The 21,770-nt window shown below is 34.0% G+C and overlaps 5 protein-coding genes across 6 annotated transcripts; 2 read left to right on the forward strand and 3 right to left on the reverse strand.

Annotated features, from left to right (window-relative positions):
- Window positions 1-4,636: 4,636 nt before the first annotated feature.
- On the reverse strand, window positions 4,637-5,414 carry LOC6643647 (blastula protease 10). The gene is made up of 2 exons (XM_002066314.2): window positions 5,210-5,414; window positions 4,637-5,154 (listed from the first exon to the last, which is right to left on the reverse strand). Exons 1-2 carry the CDS (start codon window positions 5,412-5,414, stop codon window positions 4,637-4,639), a joined length of 723 nt encoding a protein of 240 aa, XP_002066350.2.
- Window positions 5,415-6,145: 731 nt separating this feature from the next.
- LOC6643648 (seminal metalloprotease 1) lies at window positions 6,146-7,092 on the forward strand. Its single transcript, XM_002066315.4, has 2 exons — window positions 6,146-6,364; window positions 6,425-7,092. The coding sequence occupies exons 1-2, from the start codon at window positions 6,148-6,150 to the stop codon at window positions 6,961-6,963; spliced, it is 756 nt and encodes a 251-aa protein (XP_002066351.1). The 5' UTR covers window positions 6,146-6,147; the 3' UTR covers window positions 6,964-7,092.
- A 708-nt stretch (window positions 7,093-7,800) lies between these two features.
- On the forward strand, window positions 7,801-8,731 carry LOC6643505 (seminal metalloprotease 1). Its single transcript, XM_002066316.4, has 2 exons — window positions 7,801-8,028; window positions 8,093-8,731. Exons 1-2 carry the CDS (start codon window positions 7,806-7,808, stop codon window positions 8,638-8,640), a joined length of 771 nt encoding a protein of 256 aa, XP_002066352.1. The 5' UTR covers window positions 7,801-7,805; the 3' UTR covers window positions 8,641-8,731.
- A 1,725-nt stretch (window positions 8,732-10,456) lies between these two features.
- LOC124460378 (seminal metalloprotease 1-like) lies at window positions 10,457-11,539 on the reverse strand. Its single transcript, XM_047011010.1, has 2 exons — window positions 11,283-11,539; window positions 10,457-11,215 (listed from the first exon to the last, which is right to left on the reverse strand). The coding sequence occupies exons 1-2, from the start codon at window positions 11,500-11,502 to the stop codon at window positions 10,635-10,637; spliced, it is 801 nt and encodes a 266-aa protein (XP_046866966.1). The 5' UTR covers window positions 11,503-11,539; the 3' UTR covers window positions 10,457-10,634.
- Window positions 11,540-11,735: 196 nt separating this feature from the next.
- LOC111518790 lies at window positions 11,736-15,751 on the reverse strand. 2 transcript variants are annotated; one of them, XM_047011023.1, is made up of 7 exons: window positions 14,524-15,751; window positions 13,808-14,460; window positions 13,480-13,734; window positions 12,852-13,412; window positions 12,350-12,776; window positions 12,123-12,293; window positions 11,736-12,032 (listed from the first exon to the last, which is right to left on the reverse strand). In XM_047011023.1, exons 1-5 carry the CDS (start codon window positions 15,637-15,639, stop codon window positions 12,773-12,775), a joined length of 2,589 nt encoding a protein of 862 aa, XP_046866979.1. In that variant the 5' UTR covers window positions 15,640-15,751; the 3' UTR covers window positions 11,736-12,032; window positions 12,123-12,293; window positions 12,350-12,772. The 2 variants fall into 2 exon arrangements, with proteins under 2 accessions (XP_046866979.1, XP_023032277.2); XM_023176509.2 differs by having other exon boundaries at window positions 11,742-12,032; window positions 12,350-12,793; window positions 14,524-15,741.
- Between the last annotated feature and the right edge of the window lie 6,019 nt (window positions 15,752-21,770).

The following is a 21,770-nucleotide window of genomic DNA, read 5'->3' on the forward strand; positions in this document are numbered from 1 at the left end:
AATTAGACACAGTCGACGTCTAACCACGCCTCTTTGCCGTCTTCTTCTCCATGTTGCCCACTTCCTCACCCCCATTGAGCCATTAGACAATTTGCACTTCATTAGCGCAGCAGCAGCAGCAGCAGCCGCATCGGTTGGTATTGGGAATTGCGGCCTTGGCGATTGGCTTAATAGGCCAGGCTAATGAGCGAAAAGGATTGAGATTTACTAAATGAAATGGTCGAGAGAATATTTACAATTTAAATGAATTTTACAAATACACATATTTGCAAGTTAAATAAGCTCTCAATCAAGGAGCAGTGGGCAGCTAAGAAAGTCAAGATTTTGTAATTTTCTATACAAATCTTAGAGTGCGATTAGTAGTGATTATGAATTTCGATGACTTAGATACAAATAGAAATTAACTTACTTCTACAATCAAAGCCTAGTCGGTGGCTCAGTAGAGATCTTCTTCAACTATTATACTGTTCCTTTCGAGTTTGAGCTTGAACAGAAGTGGCGTTTTTCCTCCAATGATGCAATACTGAGAGGCAGTTACATAGTGTGTAATCAACAGAATTTAGTGTATTAACGATGATTTTTTTTTTACTTTAAGAGACAAAGAAGCATTTAGCTTTTATTTTTAAATAATGAATGGATGCTACCTTATGAAAAGAGCGTTTCTAAGCTCTGTGGTCTAAGATGGTAAAATAAGCCGCTTCTTGCCAACATTGTCTTGATTGCCATCAGATTTGTCAGGCTTTACGAAAAATACAAAAGTAATTTTTTTTTAAAGATTTTAATACTACTACAGTAGGTCTTGTAAGCAAAGTAGCAAAAAGTAGCATGTACAAAGGTAGGGTAGTAATAATTAACGTGGAACATTACCAATAAGCTAGTATTAATAACAATACCAAAGTAGACCACACTGTGGCGAGAGAAAGGAGAAAGATTAGTTTAAAAGTCACACTACTAAACTACGTACATTGAGATAGAGTTAAAAAACTGATATGTCTTATTTTCTAGAAATATCTCAAGAGAAATATTATTAACCTTAGCAAGAAAAACAAAGATCAGAACATTACTCTAAATAAGTTCTGAGGGGAGGCACATTAGCCCAAGGCAATAGAATTAATAGAGTACAATGAAAAAGACTATATCTATATCAATAATAACACATATTTATAATAAATTGCAAAGGTATTTTTTTATAATTGCAAATAATTAAAAAATTAATAATTATTGGGCACCACATTGCTATCCATCGAATAGATGAAAATATAAATTGCCTATTAATTAGCTACACCAGTTGCAGAAAATCTATTAGAGGAGCTATACATTAAGTTTGTTTTAAAGCATCCTAATGAATTGATTTAGTTTCAAAATCTAGTTAACGATCTCTATTCATATATATTTTTTGTGCGACTTAACCCTAATAAATTTCTAATAATAGCGTTTAATTAGAGAACTTCTTTAACTTTTTTCTGGTCTCTAGAACTTTTGTTTGCCAACCACTGAATTTTTTTATATATATTTTATGCTTGTGTTGGCTGCCAACTGAAGTTGAAAAAGCAAACACATGAAAAAAAAAATCCAAAAAGGCGAGGGACAAATAGACAGGCAGAGAAAAAGAGTTCTGATGGAATAGTGGGAGACACAAATAGAGAGAGAGAGCGGCGGGAAAACCGCCATCCGAATGCAGGAAAAGTTTTTAGAGTTTGTAATTATCATTAGCGATATTGTGTTGAAAACTTTACAAGCCTCCGCCGCCCTCTATATGGTTATATGTACATTCATACATACATACATACATGTATGTATCTATATTCGCCCGATTTACAGCCAGCAAATGAAATTGTAAAAATAGAGAAAATGAAGGAACATGTTTTCACATTAAATACTAGAAAATTTCACTTCTCTCAGCCCGTACAACACGTCGTATGCTTAATTAATTTTAAATGCACTTTTAATAGTTTTTACTTCACGCCAAGAAGCACGGGAAAAAACAACTACATAAAAAAGTTCTAAACTCGTCGACCACCACCTTTAAGTTAACTTTCACTCGAAAAACAGGTGGGGAAAAAAAAAACAAAGTAACGAAAAAACGTAGGAAAGCAAGAAAAGCTTAGATTCGAAAGCCGGGAGTGCCGCAGCAAGAACAGATGAAGGGGAAGGCAAGAAGAAGCTCATTCATGTATGACTGCATTTGTCAGTCTCTGACTCTGACTTGGTCGCTCTGTCAGATGGTCTGTCTGTCGGCCTTTCTGCCGCTGCCTCTGTCTCTGTCTCTGTGGCTGCTGTGTGTAATTATGTCTGAGATTATGCCCACAGTCATGGCATAGAAGCAAGCTCCTCTCCCACTGTCTGTCTTTAATATGCTCTATAATCTCCCCGCTGCCCCCCCCTGTAATCCACCGGCAAGAGTATGTCCTTGCTGGTGCTGGTGCTGGTGCCGCTGCTCGTGCTCTTGGTCCTACTGCTGTCATCAACGTCAAAAAGTTTTCTGTGGTTCGCCTTGCTTCTCGCTGGCTGATGTGTTGGCATTTGCTTTTGCTTTTTACTCGCTGACTAACTTTAAGTGGAGGTCTTAAGATTTTTGTGCAGGGCCCTTGCCTTGCCTTAGCCCAAACGCTGTTCATATGCAGTTTTTGATATTCATACACTGCTACAAATAGTGTAAGATAGTTAAATACTGGGATCGTGAAATGCCCAACTTGCGATATAAAAATAATAATGAAAACGTTTAAGACATTAGCCATGATCAGCATGAAAAAAACTGACCACACAAACACTTTTAACTAATGTAATAAATGCCTTTGATTTTCTCATAGTGTATGCCTGCTTAAGTATTCTCATTTCCCTTTAGCTTCTGCTGTTGGTGGGTTAGTGGGGATTGTGGGGTTTTTTGGCTTTTTGCCTTGGCTCGTAAAGTCGCAGGAAGTTATTATCCTAAAAACTTTACCCCTGAGGGCAATACAAACAAAGGCGTAGCAGAGCAACAAAGCACTGCAGCAACAGCATTCATGTCTGACTATGAAATGGCTATGTGTATATGTGCCTCAGACTCGATTCTCCACCCCTATCACTCTTTATCTCACTCCGTCTCACCCACATATATGAAAATGGAATGGAATGTCATAAAATTAGAGCGACGACGACGAAGAGGACAACGACGACGACAACGATGATGATGATGATGATGATCATCATCATAAGCAAGACAAGAATCGAGCAAAGAACAAAAACTTGGCTTGAGCTCGTTTTCTTTACCATTTTTCTCATCTTGGTGAAAAGTTGATGGTCAGGCGTTAACCCATTAAATTTTCTCTTTATTATTCTAGCAATATTTTGTTTGAGGGAGAAAAATGTGTTAAGAGAACCAAGCCGAAAAGTATTCCATAGACAATATAACAAGGGTTTCCTAGATGCAACAAGAAATCCAAGAAATCTACGAGCAGAAATGATTGCATTGTACTGCTTAGAGTATTTTTGGGGAGCTTTATAAATTGGTTTAATCCAGATTAACATTAAAAGAACATGAGAGACAAGATAGCCATATAGAGTGGGAAAACTTTAAGTATAGTAGGAGCAGAAGATTAAATAAAATTATTGTAAAATTTGGAATTATTTTTGGTAGTTCGGTACTTAAATAATCATATAAGGATTACTTCAAATTTTCTTGGCATATTAAATTCTCAAGAAGGAGGCTTAATTTATGATAAATTTTTATAACTTTACTTGACCAACCTCTATATAACCTCTATTCAAACTTGGACAATGATTAAATCAAAAGGAAAAGACGCAGGTGGTTTTACTGGGTGGGGCGCACATTTGTCCCCAGCCATACCAAATGGCTTAAAAGTATGTTAAAAAAATTTAAATAAGTTTTAACTTTTCACTTTTAACAAAAAAAAAAAAAAAGTTAAAGCGATATGTGAAAATATATAGGAAATGGAAAGTAAAAAGTCATTTGTAAAGAAATACGCACACAAAAATTCCTTAAAGTATAAGAAACAACTAGATTTGAATTTACCATATCACAAGCTGACACCTGCATTCTAGCTTAATTCAACCACATTATTTTATATATATATTTTTTTTTATTTTCTCATTCATTAGCAAGAGCATTTTATGGATAGTTCCAGTGCAACTGATAAAATGCAGCAGTTTGCACATCTTTTTAGGTGTAACTAAAAACGTAAATGGATGGAGCTTGGCATAAATTAAATGTTTACGACTTCCGTTCAGACTGTCGGTGTGGCAGGCAACCTAACTAACTAGAGATACCTTTTGTGGCATTAAAAAACCAGAAATACTGTATATATTCACCCAACAGAGAGATAGTAAGAGCAGGCTGTGTGGAGGAGAGAAGAGGCGGAAAGAGTAAGGAACAGGATAGCACAATGTAACATGGACAGGACAAAACCTGGGATTATATATGCAAGGACTTGGGCTAGAGTTTTGTGCCGTCGAGTTGTTGGCGCTAATTTTTAATTACCAACCACTAAATATTCAATTTTTAGTGGCCAGAACAAAAGGCAACCAGACACTTCCTTGGGAATTTCTCTTTCCTGTTTCCAGACTTGTTGGAATTGCAAATACTTTTTTTGTTTTATTTTTATTTTTAATTTTTTGTTTTCATTTCTTTATTAGTAATTTAGGTACAATAAATGTGCTTTAACTTAAGTATGTCCTTTGGACTTAGGCCCGAACGTTGACCAATTTGAACATTCTGCAAAGGTATAATAGTGCGTTTGGAGTTCTTCGAAAAATCATATGAACCATAATGCATTATGCTTCGATAGTCATAGCCATAGCCGAGATCGGCGACATCCTTTGAATCATAGATACGAAAATTATTTATCATATCATCTTGAATGTTTTCATAAAGAATTTTGACAAACTTATCGCGAAGAGGATCATTATGCATGTGGACAATGGCTAAAGCATGAAGAAGTTCATGCTGAATTGTACCGATTGACATACAACCGCTACCCAAATTTAAAGGTTGCTCCATCCTATTCAAAAATCCAACATAGGACCAACAGCCCGAATCCTTGCGCTGAATAATGACTTGAGGCTCTTGGCGATTTCTTGTTTGACGAAAACGTACACAAGACGTTTGTCTGGTTATGCTAGACATGGCCTGGATTATGGTCTTCTTATCACTGGTGCCTAGAACAAAGTTTCACTGATATATTTCAGCTTATAATTTCCATGCCTTACTCACTCAGACCCTCGCCGAAGCTATAGACGAAGATGGAATTCTTCCAATAATACTGTGACCAAAGCATTACATTCTTAGCGTGTGGATTCTTGGTGCTTCCCTCCAAATATTCACGTTGCTCTTGGGTAAGCAACATATCGTCACTCACTGGATTGGCCACCACTAAATGCAGCAATGTAAGTAGACAGCCCCAGTTCAGGTGAATCATTTTCTTAAAATTAAAATCATTAGCAGCTTGGCATGGGTTTAAATAGCTCAGAAGATTATTGATGTCGTACATATTATCTTATGACCGATAACAAATACTAACTTTCCCATAAATTTGGTTATGATGTGTCAAAAACAAGAAGCGGTTTTTATTGCAACATTTTTCAATTGCCGATTTAAAAGACAACTATTTGTTTAGATATTTTAAAAAGTTTTGAAAAAAAAAAAAAAAATTGAAGCCACAAAAAGGAAAAGGAAACGTCAATTAGTCTTACACATAATGAAAAGATAATATTATTTTTAACAAAAGAAAGAAATTTATATCCAAAACTTTTCGAATATGAGTATTTTTTCCATCTTATACATTTGTATACATCATTATCTCAGCTTCAGGTCTTTTACCTTTACTTACACAATTTAATGATGATAAATGTCGCTCGTTAACATTTTATTTCCGCCAACGGTTTACAGACATATTGTTTGATAATAAATCCATACGTAATAATATCTTTTGTTTGTGGTTTTTAATGCACTGAGATTATTTTTGGCAACTGAAAACATTGCGAAAATTCACAATGACGCCTAAAAGCATGTTTTGTAAATCGAAAACGATAATTTTGGCTTCCGTGCTCTAAAAAAGCGATTAGATAAGAACAATTGAGTTAACCAATTCATAAAATGCCTAATTAAGTAGTTTCGAGCATTAGTTTTCATTGATAAGTCAGTTGGGCATCATGTATACTTGGTGGAGAGCTGCTAATATACTATTACTATTGGGCATTTCTGCTTGCCTGGCCATGCCCAGGCAACGCATTGAGACAGATCCAGAGCTAACGGCTGGCTATGTAGAAGGTGATATGGTTCCTAATGGAAAGTTGCGAAACATTTGGCGTAATGAAACATATCGTTGGCCTGATCGTACTGTCTACTATCGCATCAATGGGTATATAGGTACGTAAATAACTTTCAAATGAATCAATATACATATAACTAAATAAATAATATTTTTAGATCAAGAACATCGTGATCACATAGTGAAAGGCATACGCACTATTGAGTCGATATCTTGTCTGACATTTAAAGAGGCAACCAGCGATCAGCCGTATTATGTTAATGTCACTTCAGAGGATGGTGGCTGCTTTTCCTATATAGGCTATCTGAATCGGGTTCAACAATTGAATTTACAAAATTATCCCATTGGTGAGGGCTGCTTCCGTCTCTATACTGTGGTCCATGAGTTCCTGCATGCATTGGGCTTCTTCCATCAACAAAGCGCCGCAAATCGTGATGAATATGTCACAATTGTCGAGGATAATATTACCGAAGGCATGGAATTTAATTTCGATAAATATAGTGAAGAGACTGTTAATGATTTTGGTGAGGAATATGATTATGGCAGTGTTATGCATTATGGTCCATATGCATTTTCCAAAAATGGTGAAATGACCATAGTTCCAGTCAATGAGGAAGCTGTTGATATTATTGGACAACGATTGGAATTAAGTGAAACCGATATCAAGAAACTCAATGCCATGTACAATTGTCCATAAAGACTAGAGTATACAAGCGATAAAAATCAGTCGTAAATTTTCTTTTTATTCTGCCTTATCTAAATAGCTAATAAAACGCCTGACAGAATATTGCTAATCCGTAAATATTTTTTATAACCTGGAAACCCCGGTACTGCAAATTTATTCCAAATTTTAATATAATTCTAAAATAGTTTACTTACTTTCGTAATATATTTAGAAAGTTCCACAAAACAAAAGAACTATTTTCTCTCCTAATGTTTAAGCCTGATAACGTCAAATTTCTTCTATATATGTTTCACTTGTATTTGATTATTGCGACCTATTTAATTTTATCAAACCTCCAAATGTCAAAATTTTAACCTCGAGCCAGCAGATAAAAGGTATTTTACATATGTTTTTGGTGTAGTTAGGGTAGTTTTTTTTTTTATTTTCTTCCATCTACCGACATATACATATAATTGATTCTGCCGCCAAAAGTTATTTTCGCTGTTAACGATATTTGATTAACAAATTGTAATCAACTGAGCTAAAATGACCTTTCAATTAAACAAAAATACAAAGTTGTTTTAATTTAAGAACAAAATGCCATGTCATGAGCAGAAACAAAGTTGTTTTTTTTTTTTTAACAAAATACTTTGGCATCTATAACATAGTAATAACATATAGCGCGTATTATGCCATCTAACGATTAGATAAGATCTTCAACGGTCAATTTTATTGAATTTTCCCCACTGCTGAGGTTGTAAAAAGCGGTCCGTACCGACAAAGACAATAAATTATCCGTAGCAAAAATACGTAACAATAAAAAGTCTCTATTTAAGTTTCATTTGTTGAATTAGTATTGACTGAAACGTGACAATATGCAGACCATAGTTTGCCTGGCCGGGCTTATTCTAGCAGTTAGCAGCTGTATGGCAGCACCAGCTGCCACATCCACCAGGATAGAAACTGATCCTGAATTAACTGCTGGCTATGTTCAAGGCGATATGGTTTTCAATACACCAGAGAATAGAAATGGTTTAATTAATGAGACATATCGTTGGCCCGACAAAACTGTATACTACTACATTAACAGTTACATAGGCAAGTTCTGAGTAATACGCGTTTTTCTACCACATCTGTTTATTCTGAATTTATTGTCTCGTAGATCAAGAACATCGTGATCATATCCTACGTGGTATTCGAACTATTGAGCGTCATTCGTGTTTGGTCTTCAAAGAGGCAACCAGTGATCAGGACTACTATGTGAATGTCACCTCCGAGGCAGGTGGTTGTTATTCGTATGTTGGTCATTTGAATCGAGTTCAGCAATTGAATTTACAAAACTATCCATTGGATACTGGTTGTTTCCGTATCGGCACAATCGTTCATGAATTTCTTCATGCCCTGGGCTTCTATCATCAGCAGAGCACTCATAATCGTGATGAATATGTCCGTATAGCGGAGGAAAACATAACCGAAGGCACAGAAAATAATTTTAATAAATACGACGAGAATACAGTTACAAATTATGATGAGGAATACGATTATTCCAGTGTAATGCATTATACGGCCTACGCTTTCTCCAAAAATGGTGAAATGACCATTGTACCATTGAAAGAAGGCGCTGAGGAGCTCATGGGTCAACGACTGGAAATGACCCAAATCGATATAAACAAGTTGAATACCATGTACAAATGCCCCAGGCAGTTGTAAATGTACATGCAAAATGAGAGCTTTATAATTGATTAACATTTTTATCAAATGGTATAAATATAGATTCCTTAATGGCTAAATAAGAATTTTATCCCATTGTTCGTTGAAGAAGTTATTTATTTTTTCTGTCACTCATTGAAACTTGAACACCTAATGCGAACAACAATAAATTCATCATCATAAAAGAATTCTATTTATTTTCTAAACATATCCTGGACATTTGTACATTCGGTTTAGTTTTATAATATCCTTTCTACTCAGATGAATTCGTTGTCCCATATTTTCACTACCTTCTTTTTTCGGTTCAAGAGTCTGCGACCCACGATTGATGCTAAAGGCATTTCGAGCATAATGCATAACACTATTATAGTCATAATCCTCTCCAAAATTGCCAAGGAGCTGATTTCTGTGATCATGAAAAAAATTCATCTTGAATTTCGGCCTAATATTGTCCCAATTGACATTAATATATTCGTCGCGATTAGCCGCTACGTGCTGGTGGTGGAATCCCAACACATGCAAAAGTTCATGCAATATAGTACCAAGACGAAAGCATCCAGTGCCTATAACACCTGGTTTCAGATTCATAGTTCGAACTTCATTCTGCCCCCAGCCAAGTTTATTGACACTGCAACCGGGCTTTTGTGAAGTGATATTTAAGAAAGTTTTGACACCAGGGTAATACATTTCAAATTTAATGCACGACAACTGAGATATTTCATACATGGCATGTTGTATTTGATTCCATTGATCCTGATCTAATCAAAAATATGTATAAAAATTAATATTATTAAAAAAGTTTTAGTTTATAAATACTTTTTACCAAATTGCCCATGGTCAATTTTATAGTAGACAATGCCATTTGGCCATCGAAAAGTCTCTGAACGAGCACCATTAAAATTCATTAAGGTTGGAAAAGATTCTATATCGCCTTGATAATATATTTCCGATAACTCGGGATCCTCCAAGTCGGATTGCTCTAATGGATATGTCCTTATCGTTTCGCTAATTTGAAGAAGAATGAATATAAATTGCCATCTCTTCATTTTATGAAGTTATAGTGAAAGCATTTAAAGTAACTGAAAAGAAGACTCTAATTCACGCAAAAAATCTGCTGCCTCAAGACAATTCACTTCACGTTTAAGGCTGTTAACTGCAGAAAATTCATTCAAATTTTAGATAAAGTAAACATAGAAAAAAATTGATAAGCGAAACCAAATGATTAGTCCTGGTGGTACACCAAGTTTATAGCAAGTAAACTACAAGTTTATAATATTTAGTTGACGGTCAACTCACTTCATTTTAGTCTAGATTTTATTCAGACGATTTGTGGAGAATGAAAGATAAAAGTATACAGTGCTTATCATAGTTGTAATTTGTATTTTGTATGGCCAGAATAATCACAGTAATTTATATCTGTTTATAAAGAATGTAATCTTCTTGCTTATAAGGATTTGTCGTATAATTTTTGTTTTGTAAATTGATTTGACTTCAGGAAATTAATATTTTTTTAACCTAATCTTGTTCAGAAATTCTATATCAATCAATTTTGTTTTCTTCGCCACTTGATCTAATTATGGATGAAAAATTCATATTAGTACTTTTTGTATCAATTGATCGCAGATTTGTTAAAAATACTATCTGCTCTTTAACAGAGCTGGAAATAAAATAAATTAAAGTAACTTAACACATTACTGAGTTTTTTGCATTAGAAAAGCTTTAACAATTCGCTACATATTAAAGACTATCAAAAAATTAATTTCAAAGTCATTGTGTAAAAATGAAACCATTAAATCGGTAACTAAACAGCGAAAACTAGATTTTTTCGCCGGTTGACTAACTTACTTTATTAAAATCACGCCAGAATGTCATAGAAAGAACCAAATGGATTTACATTTTAAAGGTTCTTAAGATAACAGACTTTAATGATTAATGGCGTTACAGAAATATATATTTATTATTTTTCTATGATTCGACTCCAAAAATGAAGTTTCTTATATTTGTAAGTAACTTTTTGGTAAATTTCCCCTCAATTCACATTTATACATTTCATTTAGTTTTGTAATATCTTTTTTACTCAAAAAGATTCGTTGACCCATTCGTTCACCACCCTTTTTAATAGGTTCAATTGTCATTAATTTACGATCGATGGTGAAGGCATATCGAGAATAATGCATTACACTATTATAGTCATAATCCTCTCCAAAATTGTGTAGTGGCTGTTTTTTGTGATCATGTAGAAAATCGTTCCAGTATTTTGGCTTAATGTTCTTCCAATGGATATAAATATATTCGTCGCGATTAGCCGCTACATGCTGATGCTTGAAACCCAACACATGCAACAGCTCATGCAATATGGTTCCAAGGCGAAAACACCCAAAGCCCACATTATTTGATTTTAGATTCATATTTCGAACATTGTTCTCCCAGCCAATTTTATCTACACTGCAACCAGGTTTATAGGAAGTGATGTTCAAGTAAGACGTGGCACTCGATGGTACCTCTTGAAATCTGATGCATGAAAACCCGGATATTATATCCATGGCAAGCTCTATATGTTTCTTTTGGTCCTGGTCTAAGTAAGGATGAGAGATTCTTATTATTACCTAATTATAGATTGGTCTAACTTATGAATATTTCACCGAATTGCCGTTCGCCAATATGATAGTAGACGAGGCCATTTGGCCATCGGAAAGTCTCTGAGTGAATCCCATTACGCGATTTAATTGGAGGATATTCTATATCACCTTGATAATAATTTTCAGTCAACTCAGGATCGTCCAAAATAGGCTCTTCTAAAGGATAACTCAATATCTTATCGCTGATTTGTAAAATGATGAAAATGAACTGCCATCTGTTCATTTTAAGAACTTGAAGTGAGCGAAGTAAAGGTATATGAAATAAAGGCTCTCGCATTAGATACGCTGCGTTAAGAAATTCGCTTATCTTTTAAAGCTGAAAACTAGCAGAAAATTTCAATTTTATAAGCATTGTTTAAATTTTAGATCAATAAACCTGCAAGTAAATATAAGAAAAGTTTAACAATGCAATCTTTGTAGTCAATTGAGTGCTGATAGCAAGTAATCTAGACATTTGCTTGACATTTTTTGTTAACAAGACTACTAAAGAAGAAAATTTGTTTTTGTTTTTATTTTTCCGAATTGATATCCAAATATGTGAAAATTTTAAAATAAGTTAGTTTGATTTGCTTAAAGTGATAAAAAAAAGTTTCCTTGAATTTTTAAAATAATAAATTTTCTTGCTGTGCCAAATATTGTTTGTAATATTTAAAAATCAACAATTTTTGTGAATATTGAGGGTTTTTTTCCGGTATCTCAACAATCTGATCTGAGATATACCTCAGATTTTCCGGTAAATTATGTTGATGTTCACTGTAAATTATTAATTTTGGAATGTTAATTGGAATAGTTAACTAATTAGATAGTTATGATTTACTTTTAAAAGTCGAAAAGTTTAATTACCTCAATATCAATATAGTTCTCTTCGCAAAACTTAAGTCCACATAGTCTGTATTTTGAGCGGTGTTTTGAGTAAAAACTACTTGATAATTGTCCATCTTTTTGTCATACAAATATTTGTCAAGTGATTTCCCATTTAGTTGCACAATGTCTAATGTATGCTCACTCGATGGACTGTATTTTGAGTAAAATAAGTTATATTGTACGCGTGTGTTTGAAAAGTGTCTTACCTCCATTTTGTTGAGTCGTTCACAATCAATGTCCGAATACCAAGTACCTTACAGGTTTCCATCAAGCCATTTAAAGTAGCCAGGTTATCAATAAGGCTAGCAATCACAACAAGATCGGCATTATTATTATCTGTTAATTGATGTGGCACAAGATCTGGCTTGGGATATATGTCGGTTATTGGATCTATATTTGCACATTGCTCTTTCGCTGGACAATTCTCCATGGATGCAAGTTTCACAGCTTTTCGAAATTTACTAATGTGCAAGATGGCATAATCTTTCAAATAAACTGGTTTTATGTTTGACATATTTAATTCCCAACCCCGTAGGTACGGTTCGAAATGTATATCAGGTAATAAATAACGTACTTCTAATTGTGGCACGATCGACTGAAAATTTACATTAATAGAGCTCATCAGAGTATTAACTATGGGAATACAAAATCTATTAATAAAAATTTGGTTCGTTAATAATCAATTCCAAATTTCAATTCACAACTTACCCTTTATCTTTGCAGATTTCAGTTATTTTACATAAAATCATTTTGGCAAATTGACGGACTTGAGAAATTTCTTGAATGGCTAGCATAAGAAATATTTCAATTATCTTTTGAATTTGATAATCTTTTAGTGTATTCCATTTAAGTTTTAGAAATATATTGGTCACAGAAAGTAGGGACAATTGCTGATTTGGCTCGAGTGTGACTAGTGACTGCAATCGCTCTATAAGTGTATCTGCATTGCGGAGGCTTTCAGCAACGATAACTTCATACATCAATATAATATTGAACTGATCATTTTTGGAATATAATGCCGACCATAGCATATCTGAGCATTCATACTTTGGTCCTAGGTACATCAATGCTAGGGCAATGCAAAATTTAACTCTGTGCTCTTTAGAGTTCCTTAAATAGTTTGAATGGGATTCCGACAGTTTCATGTTCATGTACAATAACTCCTTAACGATTTCGTTTACAAAAGATTCCGGCTGTTCAAATGTATATGACATAAACAAGGACGAAACCGAACCAAATCCATAAAAAACTAGGTAGTTTGCCTCAATCCTGTGGGTAGAAAAATGTCTAACTCATTACCTTATTTTACAGAAAAATCAACTTATTATCTTTTTACCAAGCATCCTCGGAGAGTGTAGAACAATGGATAATTCCTTGAATAACCTGGCGTAAAGGCACTTTAACTTTTGAGTCCAATATTCCAACAACTACTCCTTTATGACCATACACATGATCGGATTGCAGATCTACAGAAGTGATAAATTGTTCTCCATTGTTACCATGAAAATGATTCTCAATTATATCCAAAGAAAGTCTATTTTGTTCTTCAGGCGTCAAATGTTTTGCGGCGTATGTTCCAATATTTCTCGCTCTTTGAAAGTATGAAAACAAAACCTGATAAATATGTTTACAAGCCACAAATTTTCACTTGTAAATAAACTTACGTATTTGAGCACGGAAACTTCTTTAGTAGTGCAACAACTGCTGGCAACACATTTTCGTCTTTTAGTCTTTCATGAGTGGTTCCCAGGAGATAGCATAAATGTTTAAATGTCAACTTTCCCCCTTGCTCAAGTAGTTCCAAGGGTTTTAATTGCAGTTTTTCAATTTCGTTCCAGTCTTTTATCTGATTCGTTACAAATAAATCTACAGAAAGCTCTAACGTAAGAGATTTCTCTTCGTCCGTTTCACACAAAAGCTTCTCTAGTAAATGTTGTTGCAATTTCTTCAGATCTTTCCTGCGATTTATTAATGAAGTCTCTACTCCGTACACATTGGAGTAGAAAACTAAAATCCCATAGTGCTTGATGCAAGGCATTAGAAAAAAGCGTAACCATCCATGATGAACTTTTGATAATGTTCGCAGTTTATCCATGAAAACCATTAAAAAATCACAATACAAAAATGTTGGAGTTTTCAAATTGAATATTATGGCCAAACGAGCTTTTGTGAAGTGAGTAATTTCTGCTTCGATTTTGTCGCAATTCAATATCTTTCGTTTCAATCGGTCATGATCGGAATAGTATTCTATCGCTCTGCTGTACATCGTCTCAATAAACAGTAAATAATCCCCCAGAGACATATTATCAAGACTAGACTATGTATATATAAGAAGAAAAGATAGAGAAGCGTTTTTTTTTTTTGTAAATTAATGACTTACCTCGAATCGATTTGTAATCAATCCCTGAGCCATATACTGCAGCTCTGATTTTTCCATGCCCCTTATTCGAGAGGCAAGTTTTAAAAGTGTCTCTTTACTAATATATGGTAATTGACCGACTTTTTCCGATGGTATACTTCCGATCCATTCCCATAGTGGAAGGCTATGCCATTCCCAAGTAACGCTAGCCAAGGCTTCGACTAATATTTCCAATGTACTTTTTGAGACAAAGTTTTTGAAGAACGGATATGACCGATTATCGTCATCCACATTGTACAACTGTGTTCTATTCGTTGCCCTTAAAAACTCTTCTAATATATTCCAATCAGTCAAATGGGATACATTAAATTGGTTTATAATATATTTGACGGTTTCATATAATACTGATACATTCTCAGATTGAAGGAGTCTGAGGTATAAAATTCTAAGCCAAGGGAAAAAGTCATGTACAGATTTTGTATTTTCCAGGAAAGTAATTAAGTTTAAAGGCATTTGCTGCTCCTCCAGATGCTCCAGTGCGGCAGTATAGTCTGACCACTGCATTTTGGAGCACATAATGGCCTCTGCAACAATATTCAATTCGAAAGTCTCCTTGAGTTTATGCATAAGAAAGAAGGCTACTTGGCGTTCTTTATTTTTATTTGATGAAATCAGCTGTTGAATAACCTTCAGCAATTGAGGACACTCTTTAAGTCCGAGATTACGATTAAAGTCATCAAACAGAGTGAAGAGGATTTGTGGTGCAAGAGGATGCAGCTTTTCGGTATTCAGACTGAGCGACCACAAATGTTGGAGCAACATGTTGCTCTCTTTACTGGGAAATGTTCTTACTTGGAGTTGTAGACACGCCAAGACATTGGCCACAAACTGGCGATATTCCTTTGATGAATTACTTTGACCATTTACATTAGAGGCGGCCAACATCGCAGCGATAAGTTTCTCGAATACTTTCTGACCCAAATTCACATTTTTATTTCTCACTAGCGTAAAAATACATTGTAGCACTCGCCCTAAAGCCAAATTGGTGGATTCCTCAACATGTATATCAACCAGATCGTACAGCAGATCACTGAGATCGCTAATATCAATCGATTGGTGTTGATTGGCACAATCCATTAAATATATCTTCTTAACTAAATAAAAAATAAACCTTAAAAATAAAACGCACAACTGTATTAGTCCACGAGACCTGGTAAAATGAAATGACTAATTGTAAACAGTGCTAGAGATAAGCGACACTTTTTATAAAATCTTCTTTAAAAGACAGGTTTATTCGCTTTGGTTAGACATTTGTCGAAAACACATTGTATGGAAATACATATATTCGAAGAAACTGGCTAGACATATCGTTTTTTGTTGACAATTATTTTAATATATATACCGAAATGTATTTATTATTCCAAAGAACTTATACTCAAATGATTGATCTAAAAATATAAGTTATAAGCCGCAGCGTATATAAAATTCGGTGCCCTGTTAAACACAACTGATAAGACACTCGTTTAATTTTAAATATAGATAATACGCGCAGCCAAATTATCAACACTGACATATGAAGTGTCGCCATCTGTCGTCCATATTAATATAATGCATAGATAAGAGTATGGAGTTTTATTCATTAAATTGATAATTTTTATTCTATATGTTCCTAGTAATAATACATTTTTCTTCGTTGTTTTCCAGCTCGATGCTTATGGACATTGGTCAAATGATGGCACATCTTATTTATTTTCCAAGTATTGTTTATAATATTTGAACAACAGCAAATTTTGTGCATGTTTAAAGTCATTAATTGGTATCTCAATAATATTATCCAAAAGGGACATCAATTTTTTCGGAATTCCATGTTGGTCATTACTGTAAATCAATTTAATTAAGTAAATTAACTATTATACAATTTACCAAGTTAACAAACAATCAAAGTCAGATCGTTTAAAGTTCCAGTCCTACTCGAATGTATCTCACTGTCATTATCCCTACTTACAAACGTATATGAAATATTAACTAACCCTTGTTTTCACATATTGTGAATCCGCATATAGTAAATTCGCAAAAAAAAAAAATATATTTCAAAAACTTTTTAATTTAATAACAGTTTTTTTTTTTTTTTTAAATAAAAGGGGCTTTAGTGGACGTGTGCACAGGCGAACTTTATTATTGCCAAGTGTGGTACAGAAGACTGGTGGAAACCTCTGGTGAGTGACATTCCTGATTATTGGCAAATAAATTTCTGTAAACATGTTTAAACTGGCGCCCTTATCAATTAAAGTATACCTATTTGAAATAAAAATGTTTGGCAATTTTTCTAGCCTCGCCTAATTTAAAATAAATTTTTTTTTTGGTTTCGTTTCTATTTTGTTGTCCTAAAAACGCATTGGGTTATGAAAATTGGTTATGGATAGAAAAAACAACTGTGCCTGTGCCATTGGATGTGACTGCATCAGCAGATGTGAATAATTATACCCTTGCAAAACGGGTATATTAATTTTGGTCAGAAGTGTGCAACGCATAGAAGGAAGCATCTCCGACCATATAAAGTATATATATTCTTGATCAGCACGACGTGACGAGTTAAAATACGAGTTCATACAAACGGCAAAGTCACGAACAGTGACTTTGATCGATAACTTCGTTATTTTCTATGCTAAAATTGTAGGCCGTTCTTTCGGAAATATTAGCCTTTTTAGATAAAAAGGTTTGAAAATGATCTAATTTTTATGCGTTTTTTTATGCAAAAATATAGCAATGGACTGGATATTCAGTTCATGTTCATTCGTTGTCGAAGGAAAAATGTACTTTAGTACAAATTAATGTCGTAAGACGGCCTCGCCCAAAATATCAAAAAAATAAATACAAAATTCACAATTTGAATTCGCTGCAAATTAAATGTTTGGGACTAAATTTAAAATTGATGTTTAGTTTTTCTTAGTTTTTCGATGATATTAATAGTTAATCTTCTGAAAACAATTACCAACAAATTACAAAAGAAATTATTTAATTAAGTTACTTAGGAGCTGCGAAAATCAAACTAAAATCTTAAAATCACGAATTCGTGAACACCACAGTGGCGATTAGTATACATTTAGCGTATTTATGTGAACTCCTTTCCTTATTTTTTTCATTTAAAATAGTTTTTACATATTGTTCTGATCTATCTCTTAATCGAGTAATGGTGTTTTTTCTCGCTCATGTATTTCTTTATGTAAAAATAATGTTGCAATCCCAGGTTTATATTTGATAGCATTTTAGCCACTATACCCATTGACATATATCAAGAGCCATCCCTTCAAGGGACTAACTTACCCCAATATCAAAATGGTCCTCTTGGCAAAACTGAAGTTGACATAATCTGCATTTTGACTTGTATTTCGGGTGGCAACGATATTATAATTCTCCAGCTTTTTCTCACGTAAATACTTGTTTAGTAATTCTGGTTTAAGCTTAACTATGTTTAAAGTTTCATCAGAGCTCTCACTGCAATGGATTAAGAATAAGTATTTATTTTTTCATATTTGTAAGCAATACATTGCCAAACCTTAAATTCAAAAAATCGCTCACTATAAGTGAGCGAACACCAAGTGCTCGGCAAGTTTGCAATAGATCGTTTAGATTGGTCCTTTCGTCCATAAGAACAGCTGCCACAATGAGATCTACGTTATTGGCTGAGATATTGGGCGAATCTAGGTCTGATTTTGGATATATGTCAATTTTTGAAGTAATATTCGTTTCATTTCTCTTAATCGGTTGAATTTCAATTGATGACAATTTAATAGCTTTTCGAATCTGTTTGGCTTATAATAATCTGTCATCGGACACATCTCGTGGTTTAACATTCGACATATACCATGTCCAAGGAGATTTCACTGTGTCCAAGTCTATCTCAGGAAATAAAAGACGAACTTCTAATTGAGTTTCAACCGATAACTCTGCCAATTTAACACCAGTTGGTGAAGGCAATGTATTAATAATTGGAATCTTTAATCTAAAATTAAAAATTAATAAGTTAGAATTAAATTAAAGATAATGATTTAAGTATAAGTTACCCTTTATCCTTGGACTTTTTTTTATTTCATTAACAATTAATTTAGCCAATTGGCCAACTTGTAAAACTGCTTCTACAGTTAGAGGCAGCAGCGAGTTAATCATGTTTTGAATTTGATCTTCTTTAAGTGAACTCCATTTGAGGTGGATGAAAATATTTGTAACCGACAGTAGAGACATTTGATGGTCTGTCTCCAGACTGGCTATAGACTGCAAACGCTCCAGAAGACCATCTGGGTGGGATATGCTCTTAGCCACTATTATTTCGTACATTAATATAATATTCAACTGATCAGTTGAAGAAAATAATGCCGACCATAGCATGTCTGAACATGTATATTTATCCATTAAAGGCATCAAAGCAAAAGCAATAGAAAATTTAATCCTGTGCTGCTCGGAGTTGCTTCTATATCGAGGGTTTTTTTCCGATATTTCCTTGTTTATGCGCAATAATTCATTAACGATTTCTTTTACAAATGAATTGGGTTGCCAAGCGGCATAATAAATATAGTAATGACTTAGTAGTTGAAAGCCATTGGCATTTAAGTAGCTTGCCATAATCCTATTAATTTAAATACACATTTACATTTTTAAAGTGCACTTGCAAATGAGTTTCGTTTTTTCTTACCAAGAATCATCAGTATGAATTAAGCTAGACATAATAAGCTGAATAACTAGATCCAAAGTCAGCTGCAGACCAGAATGGAATAGTCCACCAACAACATCATCATTACCACCGCGGATTAAATCTACGAAAAGATTAGATTGTTGTTCTTCAATTGTCAAATGCATTGATGCATATGTTCCAATATATTGAGCTCTTTAAAACGAGAAAAATTAGCATGAAATTGAATATTTATTTAGTAAAGTAACTTACGCTCCATAATTTGGAAACTGTTTTAGTTTGGCGATCATAGCCGTCAATATATTCTCGTCCTGTTTCCTATCATTACAATTTGCTAAAAGGTCACACAGATGTTCAAATGTCTCCTCTCCACCCTGTTGAAGCAATTCCAGTGGCTTTAGTTGAAACTCTTCTATTTCATTCCAATTATTCAAGTGGGTAGTAACGAAGAAATCCACAGACTTTTCTAATACAACAGATTTCTCTTCCAAAGTTTCACACACTAGTTTATCGATCAAATGTTGCTGTAATTTTTTCAAATCTTTACCACATAGAATCAAGTTATCCACTTTATACTCTGTGGAGTAGAAATCACTAACAGCTTCAGAGTTTTTGATTTGAGTTATTAAGAATAGGCGCAACCATCCATGTTGAGCTCTTGGTAATTTGTTTAGTTCATCATTGATGAATCATCAATTAAAGCATTAACAAATTCGAAGTCCCAATAACGACCCATAATTTTATCAAATCGATTTCTGGTAAAGTGTATAATTTCTCTCTCAAAATTGTTGCAACCAACTACTTTTCTTAATAAACATTCTTCATCCCAATCGAATAAGTCTCCAGTGTTGGATATCGTGTCAATGAAAATCAAGTATTCTTCTATAGACAAATTATCAAGTGTTGCCTGTAAGGAAAAACACATTAAAATTGGTAGTGAATAGGAATAAATAGTTTTATGACATTTATGACTCTTACCTGGAAACAACAACTAATATAATCTGCGGAACTTTTCCGAAGTGTAAAATTTTCCATTTGTTTTATTAGAGTGGCGAGTTTAAGAAGCGTTTCTTTATCAGCACACGGTGATTGTCCGGTTTCCTCTTTCGGTATACATATGAGCCATTCATATAATGGAACATCATTCCATTTCCAAGGAACGTTAACAAAAGCTTTGATAAATGACCCTAATTCCTCTGTTGTTAAAAAGTTTCCAAAGAGTCGAGCCAATTGTTCGTCATCCTCGACATCGAACAACTGCATCCTATTAGAGGCCGCCAGAAACATCTCCACCAGATTCCAACCAGTCAAGTTGGAGAATTTTAAATGGGTTACAACATATTTTACTGTTGCATAGACAACAGTTATATTCTCAGACTGCAAGAGTCCGAGAAATAAAATGCTCAACCACGGAGACAAATCAAGGTGTCTCAAATTATCAAACAAACTGATTTGGTTCAAAGGCATCTGCTGTGCTTTCAGAAGCTCCAATGCATTAATGTATTCGGACCATAGGCTTTTGGGACACTTTATAGCATTTCCGACTTCGTTTTTCTCAAACTGTTTCTCAAGTTCGTCTGATCGGAGTAGCTGCTGAATAACCGTCAGCAATTGTTTGCTTCTGACACTTGGAAACTTTGCCACCTGGAGTGTCACACATTTCAAGACATTGCTCACCAACTGACTCTGTTCCTTTGAGAAAATAACAACATCATTTTCACTAAAAGTAGCAATAACGCGAGAGATTATTGTCTCGTATATTTTCGGACAAAGGTTTACATTTTTATACAGCACCAGGCTATGCATGCACTGCAATACACTGTTAATAGCCAAACCGAAGATTTCTGGCTGAAGAATATCAATAAGATCACAGAACAGATCATTTAGAACTTTGATATTAGTCGATGTAGTGACAGAATTTATTTTCTGTATTAGCTTTTCGTAAAAAGAACTGAAGAAGTTTTCATTTATATTTTGCTCTTTACTGAAGCCTTGAAATATACGGTCCATAGCCATTATTTTAGAATCCTGCTGAAGAATATTAGTCAGAGCACATAGTAGATCCTTTAGATCGCTTATGTCGATCAATTGACTCCAATTTGATTTGTCCATTTGAAATTTTGGCTTAAGCTTAGAAAAAAAAATGTGTAAAAAAGTTTAGTACACGATGATAAGTAAATGTATTTTAATTTTTTAATTTGAAAAGCAGCCCCTTGGAACAGACTCAGTTGTACACATATGACCTTATATAAGGACTTTTTTCTTAAATATTAACAAACGGATTAAGCAATCAATGCGTCAGAACTACGTACCTTATATTAAACGACCTATAATCTAACATGTTATAAGTTACTTACTTAAGCTTTAATAAACGATACTGCGAATTTTAATAATAGTAGGAGTGTTATTATATGCACACGTTCGATCAATTTAGACTTACACAAAAACACTAAATAAAGAAACTGACAATTTGCCAAGTAAAACTTTTTACAATTTTCAGTGCCCGATGCAAAAGATAAAGTACTATTTCGATTAAAAAACATTGATAATAGGTGGTAAATGATAAATGACAGCGAAGTAA

The sequence above is a fragment of the Drosophila willistoni genome, assembly GCF_018902025.1.
Source record: "Drosophila willistoni isolate 14030-0811.24 chromosome 2R unlocalized genomic scaffold, UCI_dwil_1.1 Seg200, whole genome shotgun sequence".
In the NCBI taxonomy this organism is placed as follows: domain Eukaryota; kingdom Metazoa; phylum Arthropoda; class Insecta; order Diptera; family Drosophilidae; genus Drosophila; species Drosophila willistoni.

Coding starts and splice junctions, on each gene's coding strand:
- LOC6643647 (XM_002066314.2), bottom strand. CDS start 5,414: ATGATTCACCTGAACTGGGGCTGTCTACTTACATTGCTGCATTTAGTG. Junction 5,155..5,209: donor TAGCTTCGGCGAGGGTCTGA/GTGAGTAAGGCA, acceptor ACTTTGTTCTAG/GCACCAGTGATAAGAAGACC.
- LOC6643648 (XM_002066315.4), top strand. CDS start 6,148: ATGTATACTTGGTGGAGAGCTGCTAATATACTATTACTATTGGGCATT. Junction 6,365..6,424: donor TCGCATCAATGGGTATATAG/GTACGTAAATAA, acceptor TAATATTTTTAG/ATCAAGAACATCGTGATCAC.
- LOC6643505 (XM_002066316.4), top strand. CDS start 7,806: ATGCAGACCATAGTTTGCCTGGCCGGGCTTATTCTAGCAGTTAGCAGC. Junction 8,029..8,092: donor CTACATTAACAGTTACATAG/GCAAGTTCTGAG, acceptor ATTGTCTCGTAG/ATCAAGAACATCGTGATCAT.
- LOC124460378 (XM_047011010.1), bottom strand. CDS start 11,502: ATGAACAGATGGCAGTTCATTTTCATCATTTTACAAATCAGCGATAAG. Junction 11,216..11,282: donor TATTGGCGAACGGCAATTCG/GTGAAATATTCA, acceptor ATCCTTACTTAG/ACCAGGACCAAAAGAAACAT.
- LOC111518790 (XM_023176509.2), bottom strand. CDS start 15,639: ATGGATTGTGCCAATCAACACCAATCGATTGATATTAGCGATCTCAGT. Junction 13,735..13,807: donor AAGTTTCCGTGCTCAAATAC/GTAAGTTTATTT, acceptor ATACTTTCAAAG/AGCGAGAAATATTGGAACAT. Junction 12,794..12,851: donor GAAATCTGCAAAGATAAAGG/GTAAGTTGTGAA, acceptor TTTTATTAATAG/ATTTTGTATTCCCATAGTTA.